The sequence below is a fragment of the Uloborus diversus genome, chromosome 8, assembly GCF_026930045.1.
Source record: "Uloborus diversus isolate 005 chromosome 8, Udiv.v.3.1, whole genome shotgun sequence".
NCBI lineage: Eukaryota > Metazoa > Arthropoda > Arachnida > Araneae > Uloboridae > Uloborus > Uloborus diversus.
Window position 1 is genome coordinate 116,224,157 of NC_072738.1, and position 12,589 is coordinate 116,236,745.

Genomic DNA, 12,589 nt, shown 5'->3' on the forward strand with positions numbered 1-12,589 from the left:
TAGATTTTTGCTGCTTGTAAAAGCCTTTAAAAAGTTGCAGTCATAGGAGAGTTTTTAAACACTAAAGAAGTACCGAACCACTCGAATTTTTATTTTAGGACCCACAAATTGGCATAAGATGGCATGTTCTACTGAAAATAATTATCCAATTGTTTTGATTTTGATTTTAGCTTTTATTGGAAAGGTGTGAAAAATAGCCCTTACAGGATTTTCTTATGTATTGGGAAACTTCAAGGGCCTAAGTTAGCCAGGAAAATAGTAATAAGCATTTCTAACGAACATTCTATTAATATATAATTAAAAATTCCCTTACTATTTTAATATACAATTACTATTAAAATAGTAAGGGAAAATCAATTTTAAATTACACACTTTATCACCTATGCCAGCTCAGTTTCAATTAGCATGAAGAAATCACTAAGCAAAAATATCTGTTACATAAAAAGTAGTCGAAAACTTTGTACTGCATAGTGAATAAAATATGACAACGTATATAAAGTACAAATTGAGAATGGAAAAAGGTTAAAAAACCAGCAAACAGCTGTTTCATCCTTCTTTTCTTGGATGTGTCCATCACTCGTCATGACAATACGTTTACAACTACTGTTTTCCATAAACCCTTTGCTATTTCTCTTCCCCCCCCCCCACAAGTTATCCGTTCATCCTCCTAAACAAAAATTGGCTGCTTTTAGATCTTTTATTTACCGTGCTTTAGCCATTTGTTCAAATTCCAATTTACTTTCATCAGAACTGAATTACCTACGAAGTATTGCGGTGGATCGGGGATTCACATCAGATATTATTGATACCATTTATAAGAAGCTATGTAGCTCAACTAACAAAAATCAAACACTTGCTCCTGTGAACTATTCGAGTTCCGTTGTCTTACCCTTTTTTCCTAAAATCAGTCTACAAATTGCCAAAATCTTAAAAAAGTTTCATTTTTCCATCACTTTTTCTCCTGTTAATAAATTAAAATTTTCACAGCTTAAACACCCTGTTCACAACCTTGACAAATGGGGCATTTACAGTGTTTCCTGCCAGTGCAAATGGGCCCCAACAGCTTAAACACCCTGTTCACAACCTTGACAAATGGGGCATTTACAGTGTTTCCTGCCAGTGCAAATGGGCCCCAACAGCTTAAACACCCTGTTCACAACCTTGACAAATGGGGCATTTACAGTGTTTCCTGCCAGTGCAAATTGGCCTACATTGCGCAGACTCGACGATCCCTCAAATTCTGGATAAAAGAACACAAAAATTACGTCAAAAAACAGGATCTCAAACGCTCCTCTATTGCTCAACATTGTTGGTCCTGCGGTCATAATTTTATTTTTTCTTCCGCCAAAGTTATTCACGAGTGTTCGTCCATTCATGATTTAGATTTTTGGGAGTCATATTACATATGGAAAAATGCTAATTTAATCGTCAATGATTTGTCTAGCACTCCCCCTTTTCCTAATGTTTGGAAGTCTGTTATTTGATTTATTTTTTGTCCGTGACATTTTCTCCTGAGTGCAACTGTCCTCTGGAGTTCTGACGTAACCTTGACGTCATCGTTTCCGGTACTGCTCTCATATCTTTTACAACTCGTCTCTCATTCCATTGTTCGCCTCGACTGTGTTTTAGTCGGGTGAACCTGTCTTCGTTTTTAATGCACTGATGATGGCACTTGTATTTTAGAGTGCTGAAACAGCTGTTTGCTGTTTTTTTTAACCTTTTTCCATTCTCAATTTGTACTTTATATACGTTGTCATATTTTATTCAAAAATATCTGTTGTCGTTTTTTGCTTGAGTATGAACAAACAAAGTTCTTGCCTTTTGCTTTGAAGCTTTTTTTTTTGTTTTGTAATGGGGGGAATCAAAAACTTTCCTCCTTTAGATTGTTTTTTTTCATGATTTATTTATTTATTTATTTTTTTTTTTTTTTTGTACTGCTGCCAGAAAATAATCAAGGATTTCAGTATGTACTTTTAATAGAAACTATTATTGTTGACTTACATCTAATCGGAACTTTTAGATTTGATGTTAACATGTTTTCAGAATGGTTGCTGCTGATGTGTGTTTTGAAGGACTGACTTTATTGTAATGAGGACTTTTCGAGAACTTATTCAAACAGGAATTTTTTTTAAACAATTGTTCCAATTCTCATGGAGTTTAAAAGCGATAATGCTGATGTTATTTTGAGTTGTTTTTCTCATTCTAAAAGAGGGGTTTTGAACAATTTTCTCTAACCAGACAGATATTTTTAAAGAGATTACTGATGTTATTTGAAAACTGTAACTCTTATTCCAATTTCAGAAACAGATGTCCTATTAAGTAAATAGGGAATTTTAGGAAGTGTTATTCTTTTTCTTATGAAGAGTTTGGGGAACTTTTGCCTTCATTCTAATGGACGTTTTTAGAAAATGTTGTCCAAACTCTCATGAGAATTTTAAAGGACTGTTGTTTTCACTCAATAAAAAATAATAAAGGTCCTAATAGGTAAAAAATTGTTCTAATTCTACTGAGGATTTACAGGGACTGTTGTAACTGTTGAGGGACTGTTACCTTTACTCTAATGACCCTCTAGCTATATTTCTTCTTATTTATTCAGGAGCATAAGAGATCCCTCACAGTTCACATGCCCTCAGTTTTCTTTTCTTTTTTTTTCTTAGTAGGGATCGATGCAACAATCAAGATTGCTCATTCAGCCACACACTCTAACAGGAAACAGAAGTGTTTACTTTATTTACAAAATTTCCTTTCTTGACAGGGAATTTTGAGAGACTAATATCGAAATTTAAATAGAGATATTATGGGAGTTTTTTTTCTTTCATTTATGCCAGATTGTTGAACATGCGTTTAAAATAACTTTTATTTTTGAGGTAGACCAGACAAAGTCGGGCAATGAGGCTAGTCACATAAAATCTCTTATCTCTCTTTATAATCTCAAAATCTTGCCTAGTACTTTTCTCATAACAATGTATAAAAATAATAACTATATTTAAGTAATACTGCATGATAAATACATGAAAAATTAATTTAGACCAACACTATGAAAATAAATAACACTTTTGAAGAAGCTCTCTGGTTTATGACTATGCACTAGTGCAATAAATAGAAGGATGACATTTTGTTTTGTTCATAATGAATGAATAAAAATACATAAATGCAGTGCTTTTATCTTAGTGTATGATCTTTCAATAGTAGCACATAACATTAAAAAAGAAATTTTTTAGTCATAGTGAGTTTTACACAATTTGAAGTCTACAAAAAAGACCCTCGGAGACTATAAACCAATGTTTTTTTCTCTAAACTAACCCAGTAAAGAAATTCATTAAGTAGCAAAATAAATTACAGTGATGGTTCTCTAGTTGTGAAACTTCACTTCAACACCAGAACCTCCAAGGCAAATGTCCCACACACTAAAATCCTGAGATAGTTCTTGTTTCAGGACATCGACAGAAAAATCTGAAAAAGAAAACAATCAAATAAACCTTACAGTTAAAAAAAGGGGGAGGGGCATGGCGAGGAACATTCAATATTATGCAATAAAAAATCTCATGCTTGAAAGTTTTAAACAAAGCCAAACTACCAGATAAAAAAAAAAAAAATGGGATGAACAGCAACTTCATAAGAGGGAGTTGGAGGGAGGGGGGATCAAGCTGCAACCATTGAATCTGAGTGAGACACAAAAAGATTTTATTTTTAGAACCACTAATTGGAAGCAGTAAGAAGCTTCAAAATAATATTAATCATAATAATACTGCAGAGGACAGAGAAACAAAGAACAAGATATAGGTGAAGTAGATAACAAGTTCAAACATAAAGAAAACACGAGAGTGCTGCAAGCCCAGCGTCTTTGCTATACTAATGTAGGAAGAAAAGAAAAGCCGCGAAAATGAGAGGCTTCTTAGCAGAGGGGGTTTTTTGATCAGAAATACCTACTGGGTTTTTTTTTTTTTTAAATCACAAATACCTTCTGGAGGGTTTATTTTTAATCCAAAATGTCTTCAGGAAGGGGTTTTTTGAACAAAAATACCTTCTGAAAGGGATTTTTTGATCAAAAATACCTTCTGGAGGGGGTTTCTTGATCAAAACAGTCCTTTCACAAGTTTAAACTACTGTATTAGAGCATTTTTGTTTAAAGCAATGCCTCTGGGGGTGTGTTTTAACCAATAAAACGCCTCCTTCGCTGCGCCACTGAGTCTTATGAAATTATCCAGAAATGCCCAATTTTTTTCAGATCTTGATTTTTAGTCTTTCCACATTCTGAAAAATCGTTCAAATCTAGTATAGCAATCCTAAAGCCATTATGTATTTTTCTGGAGTCTGGCTTTCTTTCTTACAATTACTTTCTTCCTTTTTCTTCCCTTTTTTTGAACTCCTTTGGTTTTAGTCATACAAGTGCAATTGTTCTGACTTTCTTAATTAATTGTATTTGTCTACATTTCTATTTCGTTTGATTTTATATATTTGCGATTTTGTTTTCGTTGGTTCTGCAACATTCTCCTGGTTTTTCCTGTATTATATTCATTTTGCCTTTCGCTAAATGTTAAAATTAAATTGTTACATTTTGTTTCTACTATGAAATTTATTGCCAATTTATTTATTAGGGTTTTCATTTTGTCAGCAAAATTTATTATTATGGGATTTTTGAACAAATGCATTGCTTAGCTCAGAGTTCCATTTTCTCTTGTTTGCTTTGTTGATTTGCTATTTTAACTATTTAAGCTAGCTGTTGTTCATTCTTGTTGCTTTTACTGGATGTCATTATATTCAAAAGCTCCCTCTTTTGCATTGTGCATTAAAACGTTGCTGATTATGTATTTACTTCTCTGCACAAAGGTATTGTTTTATTTCTTACAAAAGAAGTAATAAAGAATTATAAAAAATTGCATTTAGGTGCAAATCATAAGGGTGAGGAATAATTTTGTACCAGCTTTTAAGGCTATGGGACAGCTACAAACACATTTTCACAATTTCTTTGACATTTTTTTTTCTATACGTACAAAAAAATTGTCACACACGAAAGCTCATTTTTTTCTAAAAAATTAAAAGCAGAAATTTGCCAAAAAATAGCAAAATCTTCATCTTAACAATTTTATCAAAAACATTTCAAGAAAAAAAAGCTTGTTTACATTTTTAAATTTTAATGAAGGAGTGTTCATATGAATAGTAAAATCTTACTTTCATTCAATGGGAGCAATATTATTGCACATCCACCACCTCCAGCTCCTGTTAATTTAGATGCACAACAATGTTTCTCTGCAATATCATGAATTTTGCTCAGATCTTTGTGTCCAACCCCAATACAGTTCAGCAAGTGATGGTTCATGATCATAAGCTCCTGAAAGTTTTTTCCAAATTAATATTTTTTGAAAATAAATCTACTGTCTTTAATGTCTAAGTAGAAAAAAACAAACAAAAAGCCTTGAAAAGGTGATTTAAAAAATAAAATATGATTTGTTTCAACAAAATACAAATGAACCTGACTAACGTGATATTTCACTTTGCATGAAAATTTTGTACCATGGATTAACAATTACTTAATAATTTATCAGAGAACATAAAATCTGGTTAATATTAAATAATTATCATGGTTTTGTGAATTTTGTGTTAATTAGGTTTGATTGCATTAAATTATAACAAAGCAAAACAAAATATGAAAAGAGAATAACAGTAAAATAATAGTTATTTCGCTATTATGCAGTGAAGGATTGGACTTGTGCACATTTATGCAATTTTTCTCGTTATTTGTTTCATATCACATTCATTTCTTGATGTTTCAGGTAATTATTTTAGGTATTTATTTAAATGTGTATACATAATATAATGAATTATTACCGAACTACCCTTAATACATTCCTCCACGTGTTTAGAATAAAACTTAGCTCAATTCATTCTCAAAGAAAAATAGCAGGATGGACAAAAAACATTCCAAGCTCTGCCCACTTTATTTGTTCAAGACTTTTTTTTTTTGTAATATACATTGGTGTACAAAGACTTCATGTTTGTTGTTGCAGTTCAGGCACACCTAACTACACAGGTCCTAATCATAGCATTATGATGCTGTCAGGTTAAGTTTGTCCCAAATATTATTAATTACACATAAAAAAATTTCATTGAGCTGGTTTTGAAGTACCTCAGTTTTCTTCTTCTTCTTTTTTTTTTTTTTTTTTTTTTTTAAGCTCTCCAATTAAATTTATACGGTATTGTAATTTCATGGGGGCAAAGTGAAATAGTTATGAAAACTTATCTCTTTCAAAATAAACAAATTGGAATTTTGTTTTGAAAATTACAGTACATAAAAGAAAAATGTATTTTATACAAATACAAATACAAATACAAATGTGACGACCAGCAACAGGCACTGGGCCCAGCTAGGCTGGTCCTAGTCAATTAATTAGTCCCCAATGAAGATCAATGGCCCTCTTAAAGCTATCCACTCCCTTGCTCATTACCCGCCTCTTCCGGTAAGCTATTCCAAGTGCCCACGACCCTGCAAAAGTAGTAGTTTTTCCTGATTTCCAAGTTAGCCTGAGATTTAAATAGCTTAAAACAATGACCCCTTGTCCTGCTTTCCCCGCAAAAATTTAATCCATTTACATCTTTCATTTTGATAAATTTAAATAACTGAATCATGTCCCCTCTGACTCTCCTTTGCTCCAGGCTATACATGTTAAGCCTATTAAGTCTGGTATCATAATCTAAATCTGAGAGTCCCCTTACTAATTTAGTTACCCTTCTTTGAACCCTTTCCAATACAAAAATATCTTTCTTCAGATAAGGCGACCAAAACTGAACAGCATACTCCAAATGAGGTCTTACTAAACTCCTATATAAAGGCAGAAGAACTTTCTTAGATTTGTTTGAAATAGATCTATTGATGAACCCAAGCATTTTGTTGGCTTTGTTACTAGCAATACTGCACTGTTGACTAAACTTGAAGTCCTGATTTATAAAGACACCCAGATCCATAACATTTTCTGCCTGATTTATGACTGAACCCTGTAAACGATATCTCATACGCTTATTTCCATGACCTAAGTGTAGCACTTGACATTTCCCTACATTAACTGCCATACCCCATTTATCTGCCCACTTAGTAATATGATCTAAATCCTCTTGCAGCTGTTTTACTTGTTCTTCATTTTCGACAATCCCCATAACTTTTACATCGTCAGCAAAACAATTCATGCTTCCAGAAATATTTTCATTGATGTCATTCATAAATATAATAAACAAAAGAGGCCCTAAAACTGATCCCTGAGGAACCCCACTTAAAACATCACTCCAATTAGAATGATTTCCTCTCACAACTACTCTTTGCTTCCTACCAGTAAGCCAATTTCTAACCCAAAGTAAAGTTTTTCCTCCTATTCCAATGCCAGTTAACTTGCTGAGAAGAGCAACATGCGGTACCTTGTCAAAAGCTTTTTGAAAATCAATATAAACAACATCCACACATTTTTTGTTATCTAAAGCTGAGGTAACCTTGTCGTAGAAATGCAATAAATTAGTAGTACAGGATTTACCTTTCCTGAAACCATACTGCAAACTAGTCAACAGACTATTAGTCTCTAAGAACATCATGATCTTAATTTTGATCAAAGTTTCGAAAATCTTACAAATCACCGAAGTCAAACTTACAGGTCTATAATTCCCAGCAATACCTTTAGACCCCTTCTTGAAGAGTGGCGTTATGTTAGCCAGCTTCCAGTCCTCTGGCACCGTCCCCGAGTTATAAGAAGCATTGAAAATATTCAAAATAACATCCACTAATTCCTCTGCACATTCAACTAAAATTTTTGGATAAATATTATCTGGTCCCGGAGCTTTAGTTGCTTTAATCTTTTTCAAATGAAATAAAACCTCCTCCCTGGAAAATACAAAATCCTCAAGCTGTATAATAGCTTGTGTCTTGTTAGTGTCAACTGTTGAAATACAGTTATCGTTAAACACACTGGAAAAAAAGTTATTTAGAACATTTGCAATATCCCTATCGTTTTGGATTAAATTTCCATGCTCATCAACCAAAGGCCCAATTTGACTGTTTCGAGCTTTCCCAGAATTAGCGTAAGCAAAAAACCTCTTAGGGTTCCCATCAATGTCATCTGCCAGCCTTTGCTCCAATTCCCTTTTCTGAATCCGTACCAAATACTTAAAATTTCGCCTTGCCTTACCATACTGGAGCCTATCCGCACTCTGACCAGTTTCTTTAAACTTACGAAAAGTGGCTTGCTTATAATTAAGAGCTTCTTTAGTCTCCCTGGAGAACCACATGGGCCAAATTTTGGTACTAACACCTTTTCTCCTAAATGGAACATAGTCCCCAACGGTTTTAGCAAGTTTATCCTTAAACTCCGTCCACTGCTGATCTACGTCGTTATTTTCCAACCCTGACGAAAAAACCTCTTTCAAGCTCTGCCTAAGTGCAACAAAATTGGTATTTCTGAAATTGGGCACAAACCTAAAATTATCATCTTTGCACACTTCAAATTTAACCCGGAACCTAATGCTGTTATGATCACTATCTCCAATATGCTCCCCTACACTCAACCCCTGAACAAAACTACCTATGTCACAAAAAACTAGATCCAAAATGGCCTCCTCTCGAGTTCCCTGAGTTACAACTTGATCTAAGAAACAGTCACCAATTACTTTTAAAAATTCCTCTTCTTTGCCATTACCAGGATAAAAATTATTCCAATCAATACCCGGAAAATTGAAATCCCCCATTATGATAACGGATCCCTTACTAGACATGTCACTAATAATACGGTACATCTGTTCATCTTGTCCCTGGTTTGAATTAGGTGGCCTATAAATGTTTCCAAAGCGTAGCTTTATGCCCTTACTGCTCATCAACTCCAGCCAAACCATATCAATATCAGTAGGCTTATCATTTATGACCAATTCATTGCAAATAAAATTGTCTCTAACATAAAATAAAACCCCACCACCTCTTTTATCTACTCTATCCTGTCTGAATAAATTATACCCAGCAATATGTAATAACTCTGCATCAGATTCGGTAGCCCATGTCTCTGTAATTCCGATAACATCCAACTTCTCATCCATAACTATGCTTTTCAATTCATCCATCTTGTTCCTAATACTGCGAGCATTGGTATAGAAAACTTTAAGCATGCCTAAGTTGCTTTTATTTAACACCCTGAAATTTCCTAAATTATAATTGCTAACATTACTACTCTTGTTTGTCACTTTATTTCCATTTCTAGCAATACCCAAAAACATTTCATTCTCTCGATACCTGGTGCTTGAACCATGCCCCCCATTCCAACTTAGTTTTTTGACTCCGAAGCCCTTAAAATTAATCCACTAACCATTTTGACCCCTGTAGAGCTCAGATGCAGGCCATCCCTAGCAATCCAATCCCGTTTACAGTGACTCCATACATCAATGAACCTGATACTGCGCTTTTCGCAAATTGACTTCAGTAGCAAGTTCATACACCTCGCACGTTGATTTAGCCAGCTCCTATGCACTCCATACCTGGGAAGCAAACCAACCACTTGGACATTCGTCGAAAAGCTGGTTGCTTTATCCAACAGGGATTCCCATTCCCTAGAAAACTCCTCATTTTTACTGTGGCCTACATCATTTGTTCCCACCCACAAAGTAACCATGTCCTCCTTATTCAATACTCCCTTCTTTTCAGCAACCATATTAACGTCTTTTACCCGAGCCCCTGGTAAACAACACCTAGCCACCTTACGCTTTACTCTCCCAACTGTGTTACCCACCTCCCTTACCATAGAGTCCCCCAAAATTACACCCTTAGTTTCCCAATCTAACTCCTCATTTGAAACTTCCCCCTGAATCTCTGGAACATTTATACCCTCTACAACTGGCTTACACCCTAATGCTAACTGCGCTTAAAAAACTAGCATCTTAAGTCTTAAGTCTGAGAGTTCAGCACATTTAGTGCAAATATAATCCTCTTCAAAAACAGATTCATTTTCCCCCTTATACAGGCAGAACATATGACATAAATCACAAGAGATCCACCTGTCCCCCTTCCCACTCTTTACCTCTTTCATAATGCATATAACACCCATTTCTACTCAGTGAATATGTTCCAAAAGGCAAAACAGTAAGATAAAAATGCAAAAAAAACACAGAATAAATACTAAAAACAGCAGTAAATAAACAGAGTTGCTACACCCAATAAAGCTCACAAGATCAAAAACCAGATCACCACATGTTAGGCTTAGCTCCAAAAAATGCAAAAACACTTCAAGAATACAATAACAGCAAAAATGAGCCCCCAAAACACAATAAAACTAAATTACATGATAAAGTGAAGTAAAAAAACCTAAAACTAGACAGTAATAATGAAAAATTATAGTAAAAAAACACTTATCAAATTAGCAGCAAAAAACACTCCCTGCATCACAGGCGCCCTCTAGTGGCCGAGAATTAAAACTAGATAGGAAACGTTATTTTTTATTTTCAGCAGCCAATTTAAACCCACAAAGTGGAAATTCATCACTTTAAAAATAAATGGGGCAAGTGAAAAATCATATATTTTTCTCATGAAATACTTTCTATATAATTATTAAAAGTATTTTTAATCACATGAATGAGTAAATAAACAAATGAATGAACAAATGAATAGATAATGAAACAATGAACAAATAAATAAATTAATATATGCAAATTAATAAATGAGTGAATAAAACACTGAACAAATAAGAAAACAAATGAGAATAAGAATAAATCGGTGGATTATTAAATGAAGGAATGAAAATGAATTAATTAATAAATGAATACGCAAATGATTTAGTAAATGATTGAGTGAGTAAACAAAATGAACTATTTCATTTTGCCCCATCCACTTAGCCCTGCGTGCACTGGACTAATTGTAAAAAATATTTAAACAGCAAATAAACTTGATAATATGTAAATAAATACAGCACCAAATATTAGTAGATCTGAATTGTTATCTGAAATGTTAATAATAAGGACTTTATCATTTTATAAAATCAATTTTAAAAAATTTACTAACTACAAAATATTACAAAATGAGTCTCAATTTTTGAAAATTGCTTGTATTATCATATTCTTTGATCTTCAGATGTAACTTTTTCCTGGTTGGAATAGATTCCTTGTGTTACTACACAGTTAAAATATTAATAGAGAGGTGGAGCTAAAAGCAGTGTAAATATTTCACCATTTCACTTGGCTCCGTATTTCACTTTGCCCCACATTCTCCTACTATCCTGTACAATAAAAAAATTTGAAGCGGTTTATCATAATAATGTTGATGTTAGTCTTTTTTTTTTTTTTTTTTACAAAGAAGCATACATTGAGCTTGCTTTTAAATAAAAAGAGATCTCATGAATTGTTTTCAACTTGATTGAGAGGACTCCATTTCAAATCGCTTCATTGCATAATAATATCTACAAAGTATCAAATTTTTAAGAAAAAAAACACTTTTGACAAAATATGTATTGAGGTCATTTTGATACTAAACACCTCACTTGTGCTTGGTATAATGTTTATAACTTACTACCAAGAAAATAATATCCAAAACGTATTCAGATAAAGTTTATTAAAGTATGAATTTGGATGAGTATGTGCATTAGAAATATAGTTTTACCAATTATGACCATAATTGCTGCTACTTTATAGACATAAAAGCTACACCAAAATTGAAGAAATCCTGTAGAAAATTAATGTAACTTACAATACATATTCAAAATGAGGTAAAAGAGGTTACAAATGCAAAAAATATTGAATAGAAGATGTAGAATGGTATTAAATACCTGCAGTTTTTCCATTTTTTCTAATGTGGAATTTTTTTTCAAAATGCTCCAACATTCTTTTGAAATGGCATCAATGGCATCCATAATGGAAACAATAATTTGGGGATACTAAAAAACAAAAATTTGAGAACAGTCAGTTACATAATTTAAAACAAAATGATAATGTAACTAATCTACAGGAGCATTTTAAGCAGGAAAATCAAACGAAGATTCAAAGGTGCTGAAAATCTGTACAACTTGGGGTGAGAAGTTTTGCTCATTTTAGGATTTTTCAAGCTTCAGGGTCCAAATTTTTTTTTTCCACCAATTAAATATTGCGCTGAAAAGATATCTATATATACACCCATTTATACTTTTGAAACACTGCTAACAAAAAAAGCTACACTTTTAGACAATGAATTAAATTAGAGAATGTTAACTATGGTTATTTTGCAGCTAGTAAAGTAATCCAATTTAATAGTAGATGTTGTTGAACGTTAAGTTTTTCTTTATCCAAAAGTTGTTAAGACAATATAAGAGAAGCTCCTTTTTAATACTAAACATATTACAGTAAAACCTGTCTACAACGATACTGTTGGGACCTAAAAAAAGTATCGAAATAGACAGGTTATTGTTATAGACAGTTTGATTATTCATGTTTAAATTTTGCTGGGGTCAAAAAAAAAATATTGTTACAGACAGGTTATTGTTACAGACGGTTTTGTTATACACAGGTTTCACTGTATATGGCTTAATAACTTAAAAATACATTTGTAGGAAAAGAAAAGGAGTCTTTACATGATTTAACCCCTTGAGGACCAGCGCTCGGAAAA

The 12,589-nt window shown here is 33.1% G+C and overlaps 1 protein-coding gene across 1 annotated transcript in view; it reads right to left on the reverse strand.

Annotated features, from left to right (window-relative positions):
- Nucleotides 1-661: 661 nt before the first annotated feature.
- LOC129227601 (mevalonate kinase-like) overlaps nucleotides 662-12,589 on the reverse strand; it is a 36,290-nt gene continuing 24,362 nt past the window's right edge. The window contains exons 7-9 of the mRNA XM_054862185.1: nucleotides 11,778-11,885; nucleotides 5,173-5,332; nucleotides 662-3,453 (exon numbers count right to left, since the gene is read on the reverse strand). Coding sequence (XP_054718160.1) covers nucleotides 3,353-3,453; nucleotides 5,173-5,332; nucleotides 11,778-11,885 — 369 coding nt within the window. The 3' untranslated portion in view covers nucleotides 662-3,352. The remainder of the gene's footprint in view (nucleotides 3,454-5,172; nucleotides 5,333-11,777; nucleotides 11,886-12,589) is intronic.